Here is a 26,734-nt window from a genome sequence, read left to right on the forward strand (position 1 = left end):
AAGTCTTTCTTGACTTCTGACCCAGCACTCTATCCGCTGTACCACCTAGCTGCCCATATAAGAACTGCATTTTGTTAACTACAGTAGATTAATGTCCCGACAACTCAAGGGACCTCAGAGGTCATAGTACACCTCTCATGTTACAGATGAGGAAACTGAGGCCCACTGGGAATGAATTGTCCTGCCCATGGCCAGATGGGTAATAAGTGGTAGAAATGGAATTTGAAATCAGGTCTCACTGACTCCAGTATTCTTTCTCCTGTACTCCACCTCAGAGTCTGATTCTTTTACCTCAATAGCTATAAATCTGAACTAAACTATCTAAACCTTAAGCAGTTGATATTTTACTTGGTGGCTAAGGTATCAGGACTACATCTTCATGAGATACTTGGCAGGCAGAGAGAACAGAGCAGCCTTTAATGGTAATTCGGTCTTAACCTTTACTGGAATATAATTTTTTTCTCTGAATACGGGCAACTTCTCATGTAACTTATTTGAAAACATTTTTCTGTCTTTGAGAAAAAACGTATGCTAATTAAAGTACAGCTTGTTTAGTACTGTTGAAGACAGTTTATCCAAACCATGTGCCTGAACTTTGGAAGTATTTCACTTCATATAAAACCCATCTATCCCAAAGAAAGGCAATGAAAAAGTATCATAAATAGAAAAAGTTTAATGAAAGGGAGTTATTTTCACTGCACACTTTTGACTCAAGATAAAGCACCCCTATCTCTCAATTCAGAACTCCGGAGTTAACTTTATATGTTCCAACATAACACTTGGTAACACCCATAAAGTTATAGGGAATCCAGAAGATCATCATCAGTCCATTCTTCCTGAAAGGAAAAAGGAGCATATTATTGTTTAAGAAACAAGTTTTTTGCTATAAAATTGGGCAAAGAATGGAATTTCTGTAATCCTTCACTCACTTATGCCTTGTAATTCAGGCAGTTTTCCCCAAGATACTAGTGAAAAATTTGAGTTCACCAATGATTTCACAATTTGAATTAAAAAGAACCTAAGTGACCACCTAATTAAATGTAAAACTGAGGGGAAAAAATCACCTCTAAAACACCTAAGAAATGGTAATCCCACCTCTGTAGAAAGACCTCCAATGACTAAGAACCCACTACTTCCTGAAAACAATCCATCTCCAATCCTAAATAGCTTTAATTATTGGGAACTTTTTCCTTTCATCAAACCTTAACTTGCCTGTTTGTAACTTCTACCTATTTACTTGTTCTTCCCACCTTCTGGGGCTACCTGTAAAAAGCCAAATCTGTTCTTCCATGTGATAGCCCTTCAGATATCTAAGACAGCTAGTATATTTGCCCTCTTTTCAGTACTTCAGCCAAATCCCATATGACAGAACTCAAGCCCATTGAACATTTATGGTGGTCCTCTTCAGGGTAATTGAAATTTCCAATCATATCCTTAAAATTGGGTGCCCAGAAGTTAACACAATACTACTAACATGACAGAGCAGGGTGGGACCACTGCCTCTTTACTCCTGGACATTATCCCTGTTTAAAACATACTCCCAATATCATAGGCTGAGTCATGTGAACACAAGAATCCATTAAATCCTTTTCAGTCACACCTCCCCCATTTTATACTTAAGACTTACAAGAAAAAAGAAATCAACCTCATAAGTTGTAAGACAAAATATGGATCCCTATTACATTTCATGTTCAACTCTACCTAATGTTCTAGCTTGTCTCTGTAACAGCTTTAGGTTATCTGCCAACTAGTATTTAGTCTAAGCCTTAATCTAAGTTACTGACAGTTAAATGGGCACAGGCCCAAGCAGAGTCCAGAAATCTGTAAATTCCCATCAAACCATTAATGATGACTCTGGTTCCTACCATTAAACAACTTCCAAATCAACCTAACTACAAACTCTAGCTGGTAACTACCTTTTCCACAAGAATTTTAAAAACCAGCAAATATTTTTCTAAAATCTAATTAGATCTACAAGTCACCCTGTCCAAAAAGGAAATAAAAGTTAGTGTGGCGTAACTTGTTCTTGACAAAGCTATGGTGGATCTTTGTACTAACCACTTCTTTTTTTAGATGGTTAACTAACCACCCTTTTAATAATATGTTGTAGAACTTTGTCCAGAATCAGTTTGTGAGCTTTATAGTTTGTGAACTCTGTTCTTCTCCCTTGTTTAAAAATTTGGGACATTTACCTTCTTCATTCCTGCAATATCTCCCTTATTTACCAGTCTTTCAAAGATAACTGATAGTGACTTAATCCAGTTCTTTCAGGACCCCCTTGATGTAGCTCATTTAAAGCAGGCTACTGGAATTCACTGAGAACAGCCAAGCACTCTCTTTATATGATTTGTCCTTGGGTATCAATTCTCTATCAGCCATAACTGTCCTGCCCTTTCCAGTTGAAAAATGATGATCTCTGAACAAAGAAAATACAAGAATGAAGAAGCTGTTTTTGTCATTACTGTCCCATCCACTCAGCTTTCAGTACTATCTCTTATTTGAAGCTCCTCTTTCCCTGAGCTTAAAAAAAATTCAAACTTTTTGTTCTTACTATTTCTAAGCAGCCTCAACTTATTCTGAGCTTTATATCTCCTGATGCTATCTTTAGAAGACTGTGACACATCTTTCTATTCTTATCTTCTGTAAGATCTTTTAATTCTAAATTGGTTGTTGAGTTACCTGTGCATAGAGGTAGTCCCCTTGAGACAACTCCCTTTTTTTCTTCCTTAGCAGATATGTCGCTGTATGTTCAGAATTTCACTCCTGACAGCTTCTCATCCCTTCTGGACCTACCTTCCTCTAAAGGGCTTCTTAAACTTTTTCCACCAAAAATCCCTTTTTGCATTTCAGCAGTTCAGTTGGCACTGCATGGCCTGAGAGCACATGCAATGCAAAAGTGCACATGCTTTGTGTTCAGAACCAAGGCTGCAGTGAAAATGCATGATGCAACATGGCCAAGTGCTGCCACAAACACCTTGGATTCATTATAGATTTGATTTTTAATTGATTTTTGGCTGTTGCACATTCAGAAACCTACTGTTCCCAGATTTTTGATGACCCCATATAGGATTGCAACCCAATTTAAGAAGTGCTGCTCTAAATAACTTTTAGACTATGGGTTCCTACACATCCTCCTCCTGAATGCTAAGTGTTGAGGTCTGCTGACTCCAAATGTAGTGTGCAACTCAGAACATTTTCGGCTTTCCTCTATCACAAACTCCAAAGTGGTGGTTACTTCCTCCAAGGTTCCCACCATTTCCTCCCTAAACAATTTCCCATGGTTACTGACAATCAGATCCAGAAGAAAAGTTCTCCCTTCTTCATTTTATTACCCTTTTGAAGGATGAAATTATCATTAAGTCAATAAATTAGTTGTTCAGCTTTTGATAAATAACTCCAGGACAAATCTAATTAGTCTCTTCACTACTACATAACGCCTCTGTGCCAAGTCTGCTAAGTTTCTTCTATTTCTTCTTTTTTGCAGGTGATCTTGTTTCTATCTCCTCTATTCTTTGCCCAAATGCTTCTCCCTTTATGCTTTCTCCTTCCAGGTTCATACAAAAATCCAAGAACCTCCTTACTATTAGATCAAACGGTCCCCCACTCACCCCTTTATCCCGGCATGACACTGCTGATTATGCCTTCCTTCTTGGTGTCTTCACTCTCTTGGCCTTCTTGATATTGTCCTACACCACTATCACTCTTCTTCTATCACTACTGCTCCTTCTCCCTTGGTGGGTCCTTGTTTTCTTCTTGTCCTGTTAAATGTCGGTGTTTCCTAGGGTTCTGTTCTGGGCCCTCAACTACTTTCTTTACACCCTTTCCTTAATGACCTTATCTGTTCCCAAGGCTCTAGTTGCTACTTTTATACACTCTGACACTCAAATCTATTTGTACACTCCAAAATTCTCCCAAGAACTCTAGTCTCTTTTTCTCCATCTATCTGTTAGGTACCTTAAACACTTCAAATTCAGCATGTTTAAACATAATTCAGCTTCTTCCCATAAAAACCTGCCCTTTGCCATAATTTTCCTATTAACGACACTACCATCTTGCCAATTCTTCCCAAACCCAGTCTCTCCTCTCTGCCTCACATCCCACATTTAACTTCTTGATGACTGTCTTTGTTGCTCTTACCTTAGTAGTATGTCTCAAACATGCTCCCTCCAACCCATCTGATTATGAGCTCCTTAAGAACAGAGTTTACTTCATCTATTACATTTACTTATCTCTGTAGTGCTAGCTTTTAGTATAGTCCCTTACATTTAATAGGTACTTAATGGTTTTTTGTTAAATCAAAATGAACTACTACAATTTATTAAGAGACAGCTATGGGAAATGGTAGGTAGGATAAAGTGTCGGACCTGGAGTCAGAAAGAACAGAATTTATATCCAGCCCCAGATACTTACTAGCTGTGTGATCCTAGGCAAGCCATTTAACCTCTAAGTGTCTCATCAACTCTAAAATTCTAAGGTTATTAACAAATGTGATCTGCATTTGTAGGGGAGTTTCCTCATTCGAGTTCCCTATACTAATTAAATTATAGGTTCAGATAAAAAAAATCCATCGAACTCCCTGGCACACAATTTTTCTGGTACTGGACATGTGATTTCACAAGTATAGGGAGCTACATAAACAGACTGGCACCTGCTTTACAACGGGCGGTCTTAAAAGAGTTGCCTACAACACTGCAAGAAAGGTTATGAGACTTGACCAGTTAAATATATGTCAGAGGAGGGACCTGAATCCTTGATCTTCCTGACTCCCAGGCCAGCTCTCTATCCACTGGGCTAGCCATGCTCCTCTTCACAACAATCTAACAAATACCTAACTTTATTTAGCAGAAAAACAGATAGCACAGTTATCAGCTGTGCTTAATACTAACAAAATTCTAAAAAAAAAATCAAACCTAGGCAGCTTCTTCAGATCATGCGCAACCGAGGCCAAGATTCTTGTCCTGCAGTAGCACGGCATGAATATATGTGAGGAGACTTAGAAGAAAAAAATGATGGCTTAAAAAAAGAAAAAGCACATTGTGACTGAGGGACAGTGGACTAAAAATGCAGACAAAACGTACTTTTTTTTTGGGGGGGGGGAGAGGCGGGAAACAAGGTAGATGTGTGAATGCTTTCTTTGCCCACATGTATTTGTCCCAAAGATTGTTTATTTCTTCTTTATACGGAAGTAAGGAAGAATCTGAGCAGAGGGAAAAAAAGCAGTCAATGAAGCTTTTTTTAAATGAGGAAAGTACAGGGTGTTCCTGAGGAAGGAGATAAGCAGGACAGCTTTGAAAGTAATATGCTAAATTTCTTACATGATTTTATAAAATAGCAAATTGTACATAACAGATTCATAGTTTCACAAATACTCCACTTTTCCTGTTCTACTTTGTGTATAGAAATGTTCTCTCCTTTTTTGGGAGGGGGAGGGGAGGGTTGTGGGGGTGGAGTGGTGGGTTGTTCATTAAATTCAGAAAAATATTTTAAATCAAAATGTTTAAAATAAGCACACATACCTTTCCCTATTTGCTTGCAGTTTATTTTTGGGTAGTTTATTATTTGAGCCCTGCCCAAAACCACAGAGCATGAACAGAGTTGTATTATATAATAACTATTTTTAGTGTATCAATTCTTCCACAGAAGAAAAACACTAACCTCCTCCAGCTTAGATTTCTTTGAGACATACTCATCTTCTTCATAACCTTTCCTCTTCTTTCTGATTCAAAATAAAAATACTCATAAAGTTTCAGTAAGATAACAAAATTACATATATGTCTTATCCCAATGTGTTCTACGAGTAAAATGCACAATCTTGTCAAAAACACAAAAAATAAGTCTTGGAGGATGAAAATGAAAAACTGTGTATTACCTATTAGGTGCTTCAGAGAACAGTCAATTCAATTCTACAGGCTAAGATAACACAAGAGTAGCTAAGGACAAAGTTGTTTGAGCCTACTACAAAACCTATTTGGGACAGGCTCCACTCAATCCTACAAATGCTTTTCTGGGGTGTTGTGCTATTTCTCCACAATTCCTTCTTTTTTCTTCCTTGCCATTAAAAAGCAGAAGAGATAAGCTACAAATTTAAACTTCTGAGTTGAATTGGGAATTTTTTAATAACTCTGGTTATAACTAGATATGTGCATGTATATCCATCCCACCAATCTTTTAATGTATCATGAATATGCACCGATCCATAACTACACAGTGAATAAAGACAGTCACATACATGTAATCTAAGTATCAGTTCTACTTTTCACTTCACTAATGCTTCCACCAGCAATTATCCATGTAGCAAATATTCATTACCTCTGATGTGATCAAGAACCCAAATAATTTCAAATCATGTGATTAAAATCCAACAAAGAACTGTAATTAAATTGAAAGCTTAACCTCTATTGTAAATTAGGAATTCCACCTAAAATATTTCAGAAATGTTAATGTCTCTGTGTGTTTTATCATGACAATCTTATCATTCCCAGCCCCAAACCAATCATTGGCACTTACCTGGCCTTCTTCTACAGTGACAAAACTGTGTTTGAAAAGATTCTTCATTTTGCAAAGCAGATCAAGGACTAAGAGCAGACTTTAAAACTCAACATCCAAATCAATGACAAGCACTCCATTATCTCCCCAATCTTTTCACAAAAGAAAATTTTGCAGAATTTCCCTCTCCAGAAAACTATCTCTAGGCAGAAAAGCTATCAGAAATAACTGCATCTTAGAACACCTGTCCCACCTTCCTTCCCAATATAGATTATGTCCTGTTGTCTAGTAGCAGCCCTGTATCACAATCTCTAGTCAATATAAAAAGATTAAAGCAAGCCTATAAACTACAAACACAGTTATTCCCCAGCCTGTGTATTACCAATTTACAAGAAAAAAATTTAATGTATGTTACACTTAAACAGAAAAATTTAAATGACTGCATCTAAGAGTAAAGTAGAACTTAAATGTCTGTGTTCCTGAGGAACATCCTCACTGACTTACACATTGATATTAAATGCAAGCTCGGCACTGTGACACTTCTCTAGTTTCTGTTTTAGGGCAGCAACTTCCTCGGGCCTTGGTGGTTCATACTTCTTTACTAAGGTTTTCATGCCTATGGAGATATGAAAGCATTTAACTTAAACACAAGAAAGATCACTGCCAAAAGTGAAAAAAAAAAAAACCACAGGAATAATTTTTTTAAGAAAGTGACTGTTTCCATAATATCTTATGCTTTCAAAACCAAAACAAACGCTGAAACAACTTAACATTATACTATACCAAAATCCAGCAAATAACATTCCTACATTTGTCAACACATATCATGAAATGGCAACTATCATTAAATAACTAAAGTATAATTAAGACTAAATTGTAGTTGTTTATATCATATGTATAGATATTATGTTATATATAGATATGTACATACACTATATGTAGTATTGTTTTATAGTTCTTGCTTAATTATGGGTCCAAGCTTATCCCCTGAAAGTAATGCCATGGAGAATCTATCTACAGTCTTTGCCTCACACCCCCACACTCATCTCATCTCCTGTTGACATTTCTTCGGTTTGAAGCTCTTGACCCAATACACAAGAACTACTTCTGCTCCCTTTCTTTAGCCCCTGTGCTGAGCAAAGACGTTCTTTTGCAGCTTTACTCAAGAATCAGACTACTACCTGAGATACCGGAAGGTAAAAGCAATAGGTTTTTATGTTTGTCTTTTAGCCCTACCAGATAAAGGGGTACAGAGAATACGGCACAAAGATCACAAGGTGCAGGAGGGAAAGGAATCAGGAGACCTAAAAATTCTGTTAGTCTCTTTGTCATTAACTAGCTGTGGGGCCTTGGGCATGTTACTTTCCTGGGTTTCAGGTTGCTGATCTGTAAAATAAGGGAAGCAGATAAAATCCAGAACAAATGCATCTCTAATCCAAGGTCCCTTCCACCTTTAAAAAGAATCCTAATTCTTTCACACAAATAAAGTCAGATCTAAATAAATGGAAAAACATCAGTTGCTTGTGGTTAGGCCGAGCTAATATAATAAAAATGACAATTTTACCTAAATTAATTTACTTATTAAGTGCCACACCAATTGAACTACCAAAAATTATTCTGCAGAGCTGGATAAAATAATAACAAAATTTATCTGGAAGAACAAAAGGTCCAGAAAATCAAGGGAATTAATGAAAAGAAATGCTAGGGAAGGTGGCCTAGCCATACCAGATATTAAACTGTACTATAAAGCAGCAGTCATCAAAACTACTTGGTACTGGCTAAGAAACAGAGTGGTGGATCAGTGGAATAGGTTAGGCATCCAAGACACAGTAGACAAAAACTATGGCAATCTACTCTGATAAACGCAAAGAACCCAGCTTCTGATCTAAGAATTCACTGTATCACAAAAACTGCTGGGAAAATTGGAAAATGGTAGGGCAGAAGACCAATATCTTACACTGTATATCAAAATAAAGTCAAAATGGGTTTGTGATTTAGGAATAAAGGCTGATACAGTAAGCAATTTGGAAAAGCAAGGAATAGTTTACCTATCAGATTTAAGGGAAAGGGAAGAATTCATGACCCAACAAGGGACAAAGAGCATTACAAAATGCAAAATTGATAATTTTGATTATGTTAAATTGAAATGTTTTTGTATAAACAAAGCCAATGCAACAAAGATTAGGAGGGCAGCAGAAAACTGGGAGAAAATCTTTACAACCAGTGTTTCTGATAAAGGCTTCATATCTAAAGCATACAGGGAACTGAGCCAAATTTACAGGAATAAAAGCCATTCCCCAATTGAGAAATGGTCAAAGGATATGAACAGGCAGTTTTCAGAGGAAGAAATTAAAAATATCTAAAGATATCTATAGGCATATGAAAAAATGCTCTAAATCACCACTGATTAGAGAAATGTAAATCAAAACAACTCTTAGGTACCACATCTCTCCTGTCAGATTGGCTAACATGACAAAACAGGAAAATGATAAATGCTGGAGAGGATGTGGGAAAACTGGAACACTGTTACATTGTTGGTAGAGTTGTGAACTGATCTAGCCATTCTGGAGAGTAATTTGGAACTATGCCCAAAGGGTTATAAAAATGTGCACACCCTTTGACCCAGCAATACCACTTCTAGGACTGTATCCCAAAGAGATCACAGAAGTGGGAAAGGGACTCATATGTACAAAAATACTTAAAGCAGCTCTTTTTGTGGTGGCAAAGAAATGGAAATCAAGGGGATGCCCATCAATTGGGGAATGGCTAAACAAGCTGTGGTATATTAATATAATGGAATACTATTGTGCTATAAGAAATGGGGAAGATACAGACTTCGTAATAACCTGGAAAAACCTACATGATATGATGCTGAGTGAGCACAATGAGGAGAACATTGTACACAACCACAGAGATATTGATTCTGTGATGACTAACCTTGATAGACTTGGCTCTCCTCTGCATTACAAGGCTCAAAGACAGCTCCAAAGGACTCATAATGGAAAGAGCTATCTACATCCAGAGAAAGAATTATGGAGTCTGAATGCAGATGAGGTAAACTATTTGCTCTCTCTTTTTTTTCTCTTCTTTTTTGGTTTTGTTTCTTCTTTCTCGTGATTCATCCCATTGGTCATAATTCTTCTTTACAACTTGACTATTGTGTAAATAAGTTTAATGAGAAGGTATATGTAGAACAGATATAGGATTCCATACTGTCTTGGGGGAGAGGGGAAGAAAATTTGGAACTCAAAAACTTGTGGAATCTGAATGTTGTAAACTAAAAATTAAAAATCTAAAAATATTTAAAAAAAGAATCTTAATTCATAGGCTTTGTGGTTAACGTTTCAGCACAATCTGATGCATAATAATACACCATTAAGTGCCTAGTACTCCGGCAAGTCTTCTCAGGATTCCAGGGTTTGAATCCTATATGGGTTAATTACTATTCTGTTTAATTGCCACAGACCGCACCCCTAACACTGGCAGGTTATTTTGGAAATGCTTTATAGAATGAGTAAAAGAGTTAAAGGATCAATGCAAACTTATTACTACATTTGGAAAAAGAAATTGAAGCACAGGCCCTACCAAGAGGATAAGGCACTACCATCTTTATACATAGAAAATACTCCAGCAACTTGCTATGGTAATATATGCTATACACATATGACAATCTGGGGTAGAGGGTTCTTTTCTCCAAAGAAAGTAATTGGAAAGAATGTTCTCCAACACTTTAACTAAAAGGTAGCAATTTCATCAGGAGTTATATGATTTCTAAGTTAAAAAAAAATCATTTTATAATAAAGGCAAATAACTCCAGCAATAACTAATCAAATTCTTTTATATTGCTAAATAGACTCCAGCTAAGGAAAAAAAAAAGATTATATAAACCCCTTAAGAATTTGTTGTGTAGGAGAACCCTTGCGCCTATATCCAGTTCCAGTGTTCCAGAGTCAACTATACATATCTATAGATTTTAATTAGTTTATTATCCAGTTATGTAACAAATAAAACATTGAATTAAGTCAATATGTGAATTTAAACGTTCTCTAGGATAACAATTTTGACCCAATGTAATTTTTTTCAAATAGGTTTTATTTCAAAGAACATACTGTATTTTCACAAGTTTAATACTTGGTTTCCATTTTAAAAATTATCTGGGATGAAAATATAGACATTTTAAAACAAAACATTTAATTGCCCTCCTCTCTGAAAAGAAAATTTCAATCCAAATCATCCAAGTTTCTTTCCAATTTTACAATTCATTAAATGATTCCTAAATATACAGAATCAAAATCATAGTTCACTTTCAAAGTGAACCCTCTAGTGGTACAACTGAAGACCTACAACTTAATTTGACCAATCTATGTAAAAGTTCCAACCTCAACCAAGGTCAGTAGCAAACAAGAGACAAAATGTTAATTGGTAACTTGATTTGCATAACAAAATAGAAAATTAAATCTATAACTTAATAAGATAACATTCTTAGATATATAAAGCTTTATAGATGCCAACAATAACATACTAATACTCACTCTGAACAGATTTCAAATTTTAAAAATTTAAGGGCTTTCAAAAAAACCCATTTCGCATCAAGCTAATCAGGTCCAAGGTCTGAGAAACTTGGAAGGAATGTTATTCAGCTCTCATGGACTGTAGCACAGACCTGACCATCACCTCAGACCTACATGCCTGAACTCAAAGTCTCCTCGCTGATCATAATCTGGTGCTTTTCCCTATCACCCTCCATTTTCAATGCTCCTGAACTTCTTCTTGATTGTTACTATGACCTGTCTATCTGTCCATCCATGTCGTAGCCTTCCTTTCCCCCTTTGCCAATGCTGATCCCAGAATTAGTCAGATTAATTACATACTATTCCTCCCCCCATCCCCACCTAATCCTTGGCTTCTTACACTTATACCAGCTTCCCTCTAACCCAAGCTGAAGGAGGAATTCATATAAATGTTGTCAAATGGGTCCACCAGAAATTCACATTATTCACTCTCCACTAAACCCCATACTGCTACAAGATCAAAAGTGTTCTTCAGTAGCTCCCTACTATCTCTAAGGTAAAATGCAAACCCCACGGCCTGGCATCTGAGGTCCTCCACGATCTGGCTTTTCTCTACCTTCACAGCTTTCTTACTCCCTTTGAGGCACTTTACATTGCAGTTACACTGTTCCCTGACTTTGAAATTCCACCTCTTATCACTGTGTAATCAAATGAGTTCTCTCCCGCCCCCCAGTCTGAAATACTCTGTTGACTCTACCCATTAGAATTCTTAGAAACAGCCTTTCTTGATCCTTCTAGATATTAGTGCTTGTTCCTGCTTCAAAATATCTTAATTATCTCTGTGTACGTTATATCCCTTTATTAGGATACGCAAACTTCTTGAAGGTAGGGACCATTTCTTTTTTCTTTGTATGTCTGGTGCCATACAGTAGAGCACTTATGTGTTTGTTAAATGAATCAATTTGTTTTATCTCTATTACCTAGGACTGTTGGCTCCCCTTTGGACTTTTGTCTCTCTCCAATGCACTTAGCATATAATATTATCTATTACATGTATCTGTCTCACCTCTACTGGACATTCCATGAAGATGTGGTCTGCTCCTTAATTCTAAACTTTCTCTCTTCTAGGGCCTAGAGCAGTCCCCAGTACACAGTAAACATAACAAATGTTTGCTAACTCTTGAGTTTACTGAATATAAATATTTTTGGACATTCATATTTTTAGAGCAGGAACTTATTCAGTCTAAGATCCTTGATTTCTAGATGGGGAAAAGAGGTTTAGAGAGGGGATTTTACCCAAGGTTATAACAGTTTCACTGGTACTTGACCCCAAGTTGGGTCAAGTATTCCTCCCTTTCCATTCATACTATCTCATATTCATCCTACGATGCCTAAAGTACCTTCCACAGGTATTTGAGCATAGCAGGCCTTCAGTAATGCTGGATGAATAAAGGATAAAGCTTGTTATTTCTTATCCTTCCCCAACTGTTCTGCCAATCTGACTCATTCTCCTGGATTTAGGACTCTTAGGTGCGGAGGGAGGGCTCCCTCTCAACAGAAGAGACTACAGATGGACAGGCTAACTGCTACCCTTCTAAGAACCCATTAGTAGAAGGGTCAACAAACAAGAGGGTCTAAAATTAACCTTGTTTCTTCTGAAAATCAATCTTAATGGGTTTCCCAACATCTTTACAAATAAAAAATTACTTGGACAAGAAAGGGACAAAGAACTATTTGAATTCAGTGACTTCCCTGCTTGCTAATAGACCTAATTTTGCCCAGATTTCAGTGAAGCATGTCTCTCTTGTTACCTTTATGGGCAAGGCAGAAAAATGTAGGCTAGATAATAATACAATTAGGCAGATCTGGAAATCACTGAATAACCAAACCCAAATGGGTCAATGCCAGTTTGTAAGAAAATCTCAGGTGGAATGCTGCAGGGATCTCTACCCTTGGCTCTATGGTGTTTATCAATAACTTGGCTGAAGATACATATCAATTTGCAGATGATATACAAAACTAGAAGACAGCTGATACTGTGGATGACAGAAATTTATAAGACTTAGACAGTCTAGAGCACTGGGACAAAACTAATAAAGTGCTATTTCACAGAGCTTTATAAAGGTAACACCTATATTTCAGTTTTTAAAAAATCAACTTCACAAGTACAGATAAGGAAAGCACCTTTAAAGAGCAGTTCTGAAAAAGAGACTTAAGGGTTTCAGGGAATGGAAAGTTCAATTATAAGCGGGCCATGGCGGTGAAAAACCTAATGAGATTTTAATGTAAAAAGCTCCTTTTGGCCAGAGGCAGTTTCATTTTTGTCTTTGTTTCTCCAGCATCCAGCACATTGCCTGGCACATCATACAGCTTTGATAAATGCTTACTGAATGACTATGCTTTATTGAGACAGATAAAGTATTCAGAATGAAGTCATTCCTACTCTATGCTCCCCTACTTAGACTACAGTTGGAGGATGTGTTTGATTCCAAAGGTGACATTTTAGGAAGCATATTGTTCATGGTTGAGATCATGCCATCTAAAGATATTAAGCCTGGGAAAGATGGAACATGATAGAGGCCTTCAAGTATTTATCAGAGAATTGTAGAAGGGATAGCAATAGTCATCTAATCCAACTAATATCTGAAAAAGATCACCAAAAATAACCTAACACCTGGTCATCCAGCCTCTGCTTAAAGCCCTCCAGGGAAAGGAAGCCCACCACTTCCCAAGGCAGCTCATTCCACTCCTTGATAGCTGATTGCTAGCAAATTTTTCCTGACATTGATCCTCACTCTGCCTCATTGCAATTTTCACTCACTGATCCTGGTTCTGGCCCTTGGAGTCTAACAGAACATAAGAAGGCCTTTCAAGTACCTGAACATGGCTGTCAGGTCTTCTCTTCTCCAAGGCTACACATATCCCCTGCTCCTTCGACAGACACTCAAATGATCCAAAGACCTTCACCATGCTGGCTTCCCTCTCTGGAAATTCTCTAGCTTACTGATGTCTTTCCCAAACTATAGTACCATTTGTTACTGAAAACAATACTCCAGATATGGTTTGATTAGCGTACAAAGGGACTATGTCCTTACTCCTGAAAGCTTGGCCTTTTATAATGCAGTCCAAGAGAGCTTTAGTTTTGATGGCTGCCACATCACACTGCTGACAGATTTTTTTTTCCCAAAAAACAAACAAAATGGCAGAAATATCTTGTATCTGGGTTCAAAAAACTGACTTTACAAGTATAAGATTCAACATTTATAACATGTATTAAACTTAATTTCATTACATTAGATTCAGTCCAATGTTCTTACGTGTCAAAATCTTTTTGGAGTCTGTTATATAGTATGGCAGCTTGCTCTTAATGTCATCTGCAAATTAATTTAAAAGATGTCTTGCGGAGGAGAAATTAAACTTACTCGGTTTGGCCCCAGATGGCAGAAATGAGAACAATGGGTTACGGTTCCAAAGAGACAAATTTTGATTTAATGTAATAAAACTTCCTAACAATTATAGTTATCCAAAGGGGGGAAGGGGCAAGTTCTGCTTCCTTAGACAGGATCGATTTCTATTTCTTAGGGTATTGTAGAAAGGACTCTCATGTTCAGATACATAACAACTCAGAGGTCCCTTTGAGGTCCGAGATTTTGCTTCTATGAATTTATAAAACTAAAATTTATACTGAACTTAACTTATACAGGTTGTCCCAATAGTATTTTCAGCATGTACAATCTCTGAAGCGAATTCCATGTTTATTACCTACAATGAAAAGTGTTTCTTTTTATGTGCCTTTTGTTTGCCACAAATATACACTTTATGCCTGTATATAATTACAAATCTAAATAATTTTGTAGGACATATGTATACAGCACCCTAAGAAAAATGTAGTTCAGTCAAGATTAATAGAAAATATCACGTTGTAACAAATATTTCCTCAAAAAGCTTCTTTACTTACATTTCATTGTCTCTAATAACTGTGACAAACAGGTTCGGTTCTCTTTTAGCATAAGACTTTCTGATAAATAACTAAAAAAAGGAAAAAAAGAAAATTAAAGACTAATCTTTTTGTTAATTATTTGCAATTACTATTGAATAGAACACGTACACGTGAGAGGAAAAATCTTCTGTCACATTTATCATGATGGGCAAATATACCATCATTTTGTCCCAATTTTAATTATGCTATATTTGAAATATCAGAAAATTAATGTTGCTAAAGCACCTAATCTCTCAAAGATTTATAGCAACTACAAGAAATCAATTTCTATTCTCTGCAAAAAAAAAAAAGATTGCAACATTTTTAAAATAACCAAAATTTTAAAGCTAGAAATAAAATGCACCAGGATTATCACGGACAAAAGATTTTCTGATATTAGACTGTCATTTCATCAGGGTGGGCCAAATAACTAGTATAGAAACTTTCTCCACCAATGCAGACTGGCAACTTGTATGATAATTAGTCTAAGAAAGTTGTCTGGAACAAAGAGAAGTGACTTGTCCAGGGTCACATAACCAACATTTACCATAAGCCAGATTTGCACCAATGTCTTCCTGACACCAGAGCTAAGCAGTCTCTATCTACTACTTTACGAAATGAATTAATATCCTGTTAATTGTTTAACGTCATTTCTTACATTTTATAAATCTTAACAAAGAAATAAAAGTGGAATACTAAGAATATTAGGTTTTGTCCTTCCCTTTTTTCCTCTTTAATATTCCTACTCCTTCAGAGCATTCACTTAGCCAATGAATACTTACTATCTATATACATATATGTATATATACACATGCATGTATTTATATGTACATGCATGTATGTATAATGTATCATGCATGTCAGTGGCCAGACACATTGTTTTACCCTAAAATTCAAGGTTAAAGGTATAATACTCTGTTAACATTATAAAAGTATTAAAAAACAGCTATTTAACATAATCTCAGAATTATTTTTTTTCTGCTTACAAATAGAGGGCTAATTAGAATTTCCATTGCTTAACAATTAAACATCATTTGTGGTTTGTTTTTTTTTAACTATCAAGTTGCAGCTTTTAACACAGTTAAGCAAAAAAGACAAGAAAGCAGACTAATAAAGAATAAATGGAGATCTAAACAATGTGACAGGGAATAAAAAAAAATGAAAGAAGGAAAGGACCAGCAGCATGAACACATAGTGGAGGAAAATAGAAGAAAAACAAAGTACAAAGGAAAGGAATGATGAAAAGTAACTAGAACATTTTTGCTATTTAATTTCTGGCCCCAAAACTTTGTAACCTAAATAAATTTTCAAAGTTCTACCAAATTTTTGTTGAGTATCAAAAAAAAAAAAAAGATTATAATACAGTATTTTCCTTCCAAATTCCTTATGGCACCAAGTAGCATAATTGAACATTCAGATATTCCTCAATTTTATGAACTGATTATTTGGAAGATGGAACACATTATCCTGCAGAAGCACCGTAAGATCAACAGCTTACACCATATACCACAGCAAATTCAAAATGGATATATGATCTAAATATTAAAGATCACACTATAAAGAGAACCAAATCAAGTATCTCTAACAGCTATGGTAAAAGCTCTTGACCAAAGGACAAAAGTAATCACAAAAGATAAAATAGATAATTTTGATTACTGAAAATGGAAAAGCCGTATAGACAAAATCAAAGCAACTTGGATAAAAAGAAAAACTATTAATTGGGTGGGAAAACTTTTGCATTAAGCATCCTTGATAAGAGTTTGAGATTGAGATATATAGACAACTAACAGAAAGATGTAAGACTAAGAAACATTCCCCAATGAATAAGTGGTTAAGTGTTGTGAACAGTTCTCAAAACAACTGAAAACTATTAACAACCATATAAACAACTAAAAACTATTAACAACCATATGATGTATTGTTTCAAATCACTAACAATAAAAGAGAGGTAAATTAAAACAACATAGAGGTTTGACCTCTCATGTCCAGCAAATATGACACAAGATGGAAACAGTCAATGTTGGAAGGGTTGCAGAAAGACAGGCACATTAGCGTACTCCTGGAGGTGCTATGAACTGGTCCAACCATCTTGCAAAGCCATTTGCAATTAGGCGAAGGAAAAGACTAAAATGTCCATACCCTTTTCCCACAGATCCTACTGGTAGGTACCTACCTGAAGGTCAAAGACAGAATTAAAGGTCCCATATACGCCAAAATATTCACAGCAACACTTACTATAATGGTAAAGAAATGGAAACAAAATAGATGCCCACTGATTGGGAAATGGCTAAAACACAAATGCAACAGAATTTTACTACCTTACCATAAGAAATGATGGATAAGAATTCAGAGCAGCATTGGAAGCCATATGAACTGGTAAGTAATTGTAAAATAAGCAGAACCAGGAAAACAACATATACGATGATTATAGCAATGTCAATGGAATCAACAAAAATTAAAAACAAAAACCATGAAACTGAATGTTGTGTAATTAGAATGAATGAATTTGTCCTTGAAAAAGAATTAAGAAAATATACTTCTCTCCCTTGAGGTGTGGGAATGCTAATGTGGAATGTTGCGAATGTTATTATACTTGGTCAGTTTTGCTCAAACTCCAATCAGTTCCCTTTGTACTTTTATTCTCAAGTTAATCATAAGGCTTTTACTATAATAATAATAATAATAATCATAACAGCTAGCATTTATAAAGTTCCTACTATGTTGCAGGTATGGCGTTAGCACTTTATAATTATTATGTCTTTTCATCTTCACAACAATCCTGGGGAAACTATTACTATCCTAATTTTACAGACGAGGAAATAGAGGCACACACAGATTAAGTGACTTGCCTAGGGTTACACAGCTCTTAAGCGTCTAAAGCTGGATTTGAAGTCAGGTCTTCCTGACTCCAAGCACAGCATCCCATAGCCACTGTGCCACCCAGCTGCCTGTGTGTAATCTACATATGGTTATCATTTATACATACTATGCCTCTCCTAAACCTCTAGATAACAGAGTGAAACAATTCCTATATATGCCATACCATAAACCTGTGAACGGTTCTGAAGAATCTTATTGTCAATACCAACTTTTAGATAGGAATGAATTATCTTGAATCAAAGAATATTTCTTATTTTTACAGAACTCTGGAAAAAGATTCAATCACTTAATTGTCTGTTTCACTTTTAAAAAATTTCTATTATTAGACAACCCTGAAACTCAGGGACATGAAACTGATACATTTTAAAACAGTACTTTCTTTAAAAAAAAAAAAAAGGGTCTCCATCAGTGGTAAATAAAATGACAAAGGGTGTACCTAAAACATAAAATGAAATTATACCTTTCCATGTTAATTCCAGCCCTGGAGGCACTAGACAGAATGGTAGTCAGAGCGATCTGTGAAGGTGTATACAAAAGGTAAGCATCTGTCAAAGCAATTCTATTAAGAAAGTCGTCAGCTGTTTTCCTTAAAATCTCTGGGTTCTCTAGTACTGGATAACGAGTCTAAAAAAAAAAGAGCAGGAATTAAACAGTTTGTTTTGAATCATATTAAAAGGAAAATATTTATAAAGAAGCACTATTTTTGTGCTTAATAATGACAAGCAATTTAATAAATTCCCCACGTAAAACTGTGTGTTCTATTAGAAACAGCAAAGAACAAATAACTAAGGTCTGTAAATGTTTTAGCAGCTTGCCAGCTTCCTACACTATTATTCCCTAAGGCAGAAAAAAAACCCAATATGTAATACTTGTAAAATATTTTATTTAGAACAGATGACTAATTTGATAAATTGGCTTCTTCTAAATAAGATACTTTCAGGAGGATGTCTTCTGAACGGTAGATGTTATGCTAGCCACTAGGGAAAATGCAGGTAGATGCAAAATAATTGATCCTTTACTTCCATTTACCCTTCCCTTGTGTCACATTGAAAGGAATGAATGGGTAAAAGCCACTGAGAAGCACAATAATACCATCAAAGGTACTGATACAGCTCTTTTTGTTCTACAACATGTGTCCCGTTTCATACAATAGACAAGAGTACCATGGCATATAAAATACAAAAGTTCTGTTATACATAGTGTTATAAGGTTTGCAAAGTATTTTATATAAGTTATGTCATTTGATCCTCAGAAACAACCCTAATAATAGCGTTCTAGATGAGGAAAATGAGGTTCAGAGAGATGACGTCATTTACTCAGTCACAAAAAGAATAATTATCAGAGGCAAGATATGAATCTGCATTTTCCTGACTCCAAGACTCTGCCAACAGAGACAAGTGAGCTCATTAACTAGACTAATGATGTTCCCATCATCTTAAGGTTGGCCTCTAAGGAATGACCTGAAATTAATCTTGGGTTGAAGAAGACTTGCCAATTCTTTCCAAATGCCAACAAAAAACACTTTTAGGAAATCCGCAAAGATGTAGACAACTATCATGGTCAATCTATGACTCTCAAATTCCCTTTGATGTGAATAATAAAACTGGTTGACCTTAAGAGACCAGAGCACCAACAAGATTTCTGGTATCAAAGTAGAACACGTGAGGAACTGAAGAACCTCTCTTACGTTCCAAGACAGCAAGCTGAAGCACTAAGGTGAGCTATTGCCCGACGGGTGAGACTACCCCCAGAACCCAGTGAGGCCTTTGCCAATTCCTCTGCAGTAATTCAGAGGTGCATCTTTGTTGATATTCTATTAGTAATAGGTAAAATGCTAATTAGCCAAATTATCATCTAGTTAATCTAAAAGTTAGAGATTATGGCCCTTAATTTAGTTAAGTCCAGATATAGTACAATGATACTATGTAATACAATACGGAGGGCTTCCTTTTAAATGCTGTTTCTTAGCTTTGCTGCAAGGTTCTCCTAATATTTCTTAATAAATATACAAACTGAAAAGGGGCTGAAAATAGACCCACTATAAGGATTCCAAACTAAAGAGGGATTCTAATTTGTATATAGGTCAAGTACTTATGTGCTTTTAACTAAGAGGTAATTTTAAAAGTTTTAAGTAATATCTTTTCATATTGCCATACCACAAACAGAACATTGCATTAGTTTACTTCTAAATGATTAGACTTACCTTCAAGTCAATGAGAAAGCCCTCAAACGGCCGGTAAGGATTGTGGACAATAAGGTGGAAATTAAGTTGCTGAATAAGTAAGAGTTCATATTCCAAAATTTGTTCAAGTGCCTTTTCCTGCCCAAGAGGGCTCTCCCGAAGATTGCCAACAAATTGTACACTGGACACATTAAATTCATCTACTTTACATGCCAAAAATGCACAAGTAAGCCTACAAGGAAAAAAAATTCCACACATTTAAACTTTTAAATGTATGGTATGTTGGAAAATTTCATCTTATGTGACCAAGTTTTACAATAAAAAACCTTTTCCTAAATTAAAATAATCAACTAGGCAAGTAAAGATTTTTAAAGTGCTATGTTTATTTACTTACATTATTATCCGAGGGTGATATTCCATCACTGAGTTATTGAGGTAAAAACGTTTGAAGTACATACATGCTGTACCCTAAGTTAAAGAAAATATTTATTATAGCCAGTCATGCAACTAAGTTTCAATAGAACATCACAAATTAGCTAAATGGAATGATTTGGAATGCAAGCAGTGCCACAATAACAAAAATTTCTGAATAACAAAAAGATCCCATAGCCAATGACTAGCTCTTTTAAAAATATACAGTCCAAATAATACATGAATTTAAACAGTGCACACACAGCCTTTCTCTTATTCTTACTACATATCTGTGGTTTTATTTATTTTAATGAGATGGCTCAGTAGACAGACTGCTAGGCCTAGAGTCAGGAAGACCCGAGTTCAAATGGGACCTCAGACACTTACTAGCTGTGTGATCCTGGGCAATCATTTAACCTCCATTTGCCTTAATCCACCACAGAAGAAAATGGTGAAGCACTCCAGTATTTTTGCCAAGAAAGTCCCATGGACAGAATTATAGTGTGGGGTCACAAAAAATTGGACACAACTGAATGAACACCACCACCACTCCCAACTCCCTAAACGTGCAACAGGATAATCCAGGAATAGGTTAAACATCATAAGATCTAAAAATATATTTATTCTCGTTTACTTGTCTATCGTTCTTTAGTAAATATTAACTAAACAATATTTATATGTCAGCTCATCTGCTACTGTCATTTTATAGCTATAAGGGGGGAAAAAAGCCACCCTGCACCCTAGGCATACTACTAAGGTGAACTTTCCGTTGCCATTTATCCAAAATCAATGGAATCAAATGAGATGAGGTACATGAAATGCCAACTGTCGTCATCCTCATCCTCAATAATGCTAGAAGTTACCATAAAGGCCGCATGAAAAACTCTAAAATGGAAGATCTTTCTTAAAGAGAGAATTAATATGTTGTTGAAGCCATAGAGTGAAATTTAAGCTTGATATGAGGAAAACTACCTAACGATCAGAGCTATGCCAAAGCAGAATGAGCTATAAACCAGGCGGTGTTGGGTTTATTATCACTGGGAGCCTTCAAACAAGGGCTGGATGACCGCCTGTTAAAGATGCTGTAGAGGGGCTTATTTTTCAAGTACTAGATAGACTCTGAGATTCTACTCAATTCAATACATTCTAGTCACATACTTGAAAGATCATGAGCTCCCATTCCTACTTATCCAAAATCTTACGTTGTAGCAGGATGCTAGTTTCAGTTGTCAAATCTAAAAATATGGCAAATCTCTCTTCAAGTCCTTACAAGCCCTCAACAAGATCATTCATGTAGCAGGCTTCTAACTACTTGACTTACATGCAGAGACAGTAATGAGAAGAGTACATATGGACAGTATATTAGCAAAATATTCATTGCTTTTAAGGCAAAAGAGACATCTAGATCTCAGGACATCTAAAAAGACTGCTGTAAATTTATTTGAACCAGAACTTCTAAATACTTTTATTTAGTATGTTCTGAAGAAATAGCACATTGTTCATAAAAGATAAAATACTTTGCACGCTGTCTTTTTTAACAGGTTTCACGGTTTCAATGTGCCTAAGTTTCTCCATCAGAAGAGCACATTATTTTCTATTAGGCTCAACCTGTTAGACCATTCATGGTCCATAAGTAAGTATTTAGGAGCTCTTAACTGATAAGGACAAAACATCAGTCGGCAAGCACGCATTTATCACCTACCATATGCTAGGCGCTGTGTTAGATATTGAAGACAAAGCTAAAAAAATAAAAGTTTCTGTCTTCCAAGATCTTATATTCTATTGTGGAGAATACAAGATATAAAAAATAAACACGAGGTAATTTAAAAAAAAATTTCCACGGGTAAAGGAAAGGGGGAGGACAGGGAAAAGCTATGGTCTGCAGGTTCCTGTTATGACAAGGGACAATGTCACCAGGTTGGGTTATAAATAGGCAGGGGCTGATTTCCATAAATACGTGCTAAACACAAAATAGTATCAGAGGATTACAGCTTTCAAAGGATGAATGAGAAACATGGTCTGGGTCAGGAAAAAAAAAAACTTCTGATACAGAGAAAAAAAGAATTCAGGTTTTACAAAGAGTTTGAAGTCAACTTACAGTACCTCTAACCTTATCTGTTATGGCTGAACACAAGAAAGACATCAACATTGATTATATACGTATGTGGAAACGATATTTTGTGTAACTAGCGAGCAAAGTTGGGATAATTCAGAGTTTGGAAACTGTCTGATTTTACTAAGCTTGTTTTGAAACATATTCTTCACCCACCATGCCCATGACTTACCACAACAGACCTTGGCATTGTAGGCTTAAATATGGAGCAGAAATCTAACAGTCTTTTCTCATAATATTTGCAGATTACCAATTCTTCATGAGGTTCAAGAAAGATTGGATCATTTGCCAGAACCTTTAAGAAAAAAGGTTACCAAATAATTTCAGTCAAAGCACCTAGCATTCTTTTCCCCAAGACCAAAATCAAACTTTACACACATCTCAATGAAATAGAGGCACAATGCCCAACCCATGTCTCCTTCACAACAAACACTAATTTTGCTGTTAAGCAGGAAGAGGACGATACATAGTATAGTGGAAGGGCACTAGACATGGAGTCATAGGGAAAGACTTAGGATTAGAGCTAGAAAGGACCTCAAGAAGCTAGTGAATTGTTTGTTATAAATATGCGAATTAACTATAAAGGACACATAAAGAAAAGTGCTATCTGCATCCAGAGAAAGAACTGACAAACAGATGTAGAGAATTTTACATATATACGTATGTATATGTATGTCTGTATATACACACACATATACACACATATACATACACGCACACACGCACACACATGCGCCTGTGTCTAATGGTAGCCATTTCTTAAGTGGGAATGGGGGGAGGGAAGAAAAAAAGAAAAAAAAAGAAATGTACATGAGAATTGTGTTGTATATTTGAAAAGAACAGCAAGTTCTGCATAGTAGATTTGTCAATCAACTTTTTTATTGTACTATGTTATGGAAATGCTTATTTTATTCCATATAATAAAAATTTTAAAAAAGAGGCCACTGAATCCAAACGCATTTTACCTAAGTGTCTAATGGAGGATTTTAACCCAGGTCTTCATGTCTATAGTGTCCTAACCACTACACTCATCAGTTCCAATGCATATCTACACAGAAGATGACTAGATCTACATATCCAGTCCCAGGGTTTTAGTTCAGCTCCAGATCTGAATAACCTGCCCATCGCACATTTTGAATTTGATGTCTCATAGGTACTTCAAACACAGTATGTCCAAAACCTACAAACATCTTCCAAAGGTCTACAAAGCGCCCCAATTAATTTGGTAATTCTTGTGAGAAGCAATGAGGGCCTAAAGTAAGGTGACAGCTGTGTGAATAGAGAGAAAGGGATGGAGGCAAGAGATGTAGAGGTAGAAACATCAAGTTTTGTTAACTGATTAGATACATGTGGTTAGGGAACGTGGAGTCAAGGACAAAGCTGACATTACAAACCTGGGGGGCAGGAAGGATAGTTGTGTCTTTCATAGAAATGGGGAAGTATGGAAGAAGGAAGAATACGAAGGAAGAGTGGATGAGTTCAGTTCCAGACATGTTAAGTTTGAGATGTCACCAGGAAATCCAGTTTGAAATGGTCCAATGAGCAACTGGTGATTTAAGTCTGGAGGTAGAGGAGGGGTTCTAGAAAAGACTATACAGGAGGAGAGGGCTAACAATGCCCCCATACAGCAGACGGGGTGAGGATTAGGACTAAGAAAAGACTGCATCAGATTTGGCAATTATAAGATCATAAGCAATTTTGGAGGGAGAAGTTTCAGTTGAGTGAAGAAGTCTGAAGCCAGATTACAAAGGGCTCAACAGTGTGGAAACAATGAATGCAGATAGACACCTTTTTTGAGGAGCTTGGTTGAAAAATAGAGGATTCTAACCAATAGCTTGAGGTGATGGCAGGATCTAGTGATTTTTTAAGGAGGTATATTTGAAAGCAGTAGTTAAGGAGAGACTGAAGAACGGGAAGGGGGTTAAGGAAGAAGCAGGATGTAAATCTGCTGAAGGGAATGGAATCAAGGGTGCACATATTAGAAAGGTTGGCTTTGGAAAGGCAAAAAGCCACCTCTTTGTCAGAGACTAGAGGAAAGGACAGAGTGGGAGATGTCCTTAGAACAGGAAGTTCATGTCAAATGGCCTCAATTTTGTCAGTTTCTCTGGGCAACAGAATAAGTAATCAATTAGGGAAGACTAAATATACTGCCCTCGGGCAGTGAAGGTTCAATTGAGGCTGGATAATGTGAATTGGTAATGGCACCCAGACAGAAAGTTTGTGAAGTATTCCTCCAGCTGAGGTCAGCAGTTCCTGAGTCGGAACAGGAGAGGTAAAATGATGAGGGGAACCCAGAGATGAATGGCAATGAATGAATTCCAGAATGACCATCTTTATACGTGTCAGACATGAAAGGAAGGAGATCCTAGGATTTATTACACCTTGCACCCCACCAAGACTTTACAGTCCAGCCATACTGGCTGTCTTCCTGCCGTTTCTTACACATAGGTCCCATCTCTGTGCCGTTACACTAGCTGTTGCCCATGCCTAGTTTCCTTTCCCTTCTTACCTCTGCATTGTGAATGCTTGTTCCCTTAAAGACTCAGCTCAAGTGCCACCTCGCCTATTATATAAGGTCTTTCCTGGTCCTCCTAGCTGTGTGCCTTCTCCTGCTACTTTCTGCACACGCCTATATGCACACGCCTTCTGCCCTGGTGGGACGTCAGCTACTTGAAAGTGGGGGCTGTTTCAATTCTGTCTTTATATCCCCAACACCTAGCATCTGCTTGTCATGGTAAGTGCTTAATAAATCCTTGAGGATTATTGATTCCTGCTGTCCTAAGACCAATCCGGCCAAGAACAAAAATCTTCACTAGTTGGTAGGTCACAAGCTAATGAATCCCTTGGCTGTGGCAACCCATGGTCCACTTATGCTGAAGGAAAATACTACACAATTCCACAACCTAAAGTAGGCAACACCTAAAGCAGGTGTCAATTTCGAGTCAGGGTTCTTGCACAGTGTAGAACTGACCCACTGACAATTTAAAAGGCACCACCATTAATTTAAAAGAAAAAATGTCCAACCCTCCAAGAAATAAAGACTGCTCCCTGAACCTGGAGGGGAATCAGAATTCCTGGATTTGGATCTAAGCTGTGTGATCCTCCGAGCAGTCACTTATAGTTCCCGCTTTGGAAAGAGTAGGGTTGTGGCGTGTCTAAGATGCTTCCCGGCTCTAATAATAACCAATGTTTCTACAACGCTTTAAGGTCCGCAGTGTTGCACAAATGTCTTATTTGATCCTCACAACAACCCTGGGAGAGAAAGATACTGTTATCTCCATTTGACAGAAGGGGAAACTGAGGCAGATAGGCAGGAACGGACCCGCCCAGGGTCACACAGTTGGCTAAGGCTCTGGGGACCGGATCTGAGCTCGGGTCTTCGCGACTCCAGGGACATGCGGTGGGCTCTCGGGCTCCAGGAACTGAGTGTGGGGCCGGTGAAGGCGAGCTGAGGGGTCTGCACCAGCACAGGCGAGGCCGCTGGGGGTCGGGGGCTCGCACTAACCTTCCCGTTCGCCACCACTTTGCACTTGAACTTGCGGTTGGCGTCGGCCCGGAGGCGCCCCAGCTGCTCCTCGCTGGAGAACGTCCAGTGCCGCTTCTGGCTGCTGTTGTGATACATCCCGGGCGACAGCCGAGAGCGAGGGGTCCGGAAGGGTCGGGCAGCGGCCCCGGGAACCCGGGTACGAGGAAGAACAAGGCACACGATCCGGCTGCGGCCCCGCAGCGCACAGAGCAACGCAGGAAGCCCTCGCGAGACGCCAACACTGAAGCCGACCACGCCCCACCCCCGCCTCCTCAACGACGTGCTGACGTCACGACGCTGGCGCTTCTGCGTGAGATGGGGGAGGGGGTAGATTTATCAATTCCCTTATCGCCCCTGGTTAACGCCCCCATACAGGTAGTGGGAGGGCACTCTCCTGTGGCGTCATACGCCGACTTGTGGCCTCAGCGCGGCGACGTATCCACACCGCCTACCCGTAGTGCGCGCTACGCCTTTTTACCTCTCTTCCAGTCTCCTCTTTTCAATCTTCTTCCCGGCTCTCAAACTCCACATGGACGGTTAGTGCAGTTAGGCTAAGCACAAACTAGGGAGAATTTAGGGTGCCAGTGAGCCTTTAAATCGGGGAAGAGAATTTAGAGTGTCATTGACTTCTATAGATGGAGAAGAG

The 26,734-nt window shown here is 37.4% G+C and overlaps 1 protein-coding gene across 1 annotated transcript; it reads right to left on the reverse strand.

Moving 5' to 3' along the window:
- Positions 1-653: 653 nt before the first annotated feature.
- Positions 654-26,375, reverse strand: CCNH (cyclin H). The gene is made up of 9 exons (XM_036742060.1): positions 26,068-26,375; positions 22,735-22,857; positions 20,433-20,506; positions 20,060-20,270; positions 18,317-18,480; positions 14,956-15,026; positions 6,991-7,102; positions 5,656-5,716; positions 654-836 (listed from the first exon to the last, which is right to left on the reverse strand). Exons 1-9 carry the CDS (start codon positions 26,182-26,184, stop codon positions 798-800), a joined length of 972 nt encoding a protein of 323 aa, XP_036597955.1. The 5' UTR covers positions 26,185-26,375; the 3' UTR covers positions 654-797.
- Between the last annotated feature and the right edge of the window lie 359 nt (positions 26,376-26,734).

This window comes from Trichosurus vulpecula, chromosome 1 (genome assembly GCF_011100635.1).
Source record: "Trichosurus vulpecula isolate mTriVul1 chromosome 1, mTriVul1.pri, whole genome shotgun sequence".
NCBI lineage: Eukaryota > Metazoa > Chordata > Mammalia > Diprotodontia > Phalangeridae > Trichosurus > Trichosurus vulpecula.

Excerpts from the sequence above, each read along its gene's own strand:
- CCNH (XM_036742060.1), bottom strand. The coding sequence starts at position 26,184 with ATGTATCACAACAGCAGCCAGAAGCGGCACTGGACGTTCTCCAGCGAG. Across the intron at positions 18,481-20,059 it reads GCTTTCTCATTGACTTGAAG|ACTCGTTATCCAGTACTAGA; the intron begins GTAAGTCTAATC and ends TTTTTTTTTTAG. Across the intron at positions 837-5,655 it reads AGAAATCTAAGCTGGAGGAG|GAAGAATGGACTGATGATGA; the intron begins GTTAGTGTTTTT and ends TTTTCCTTTCAG.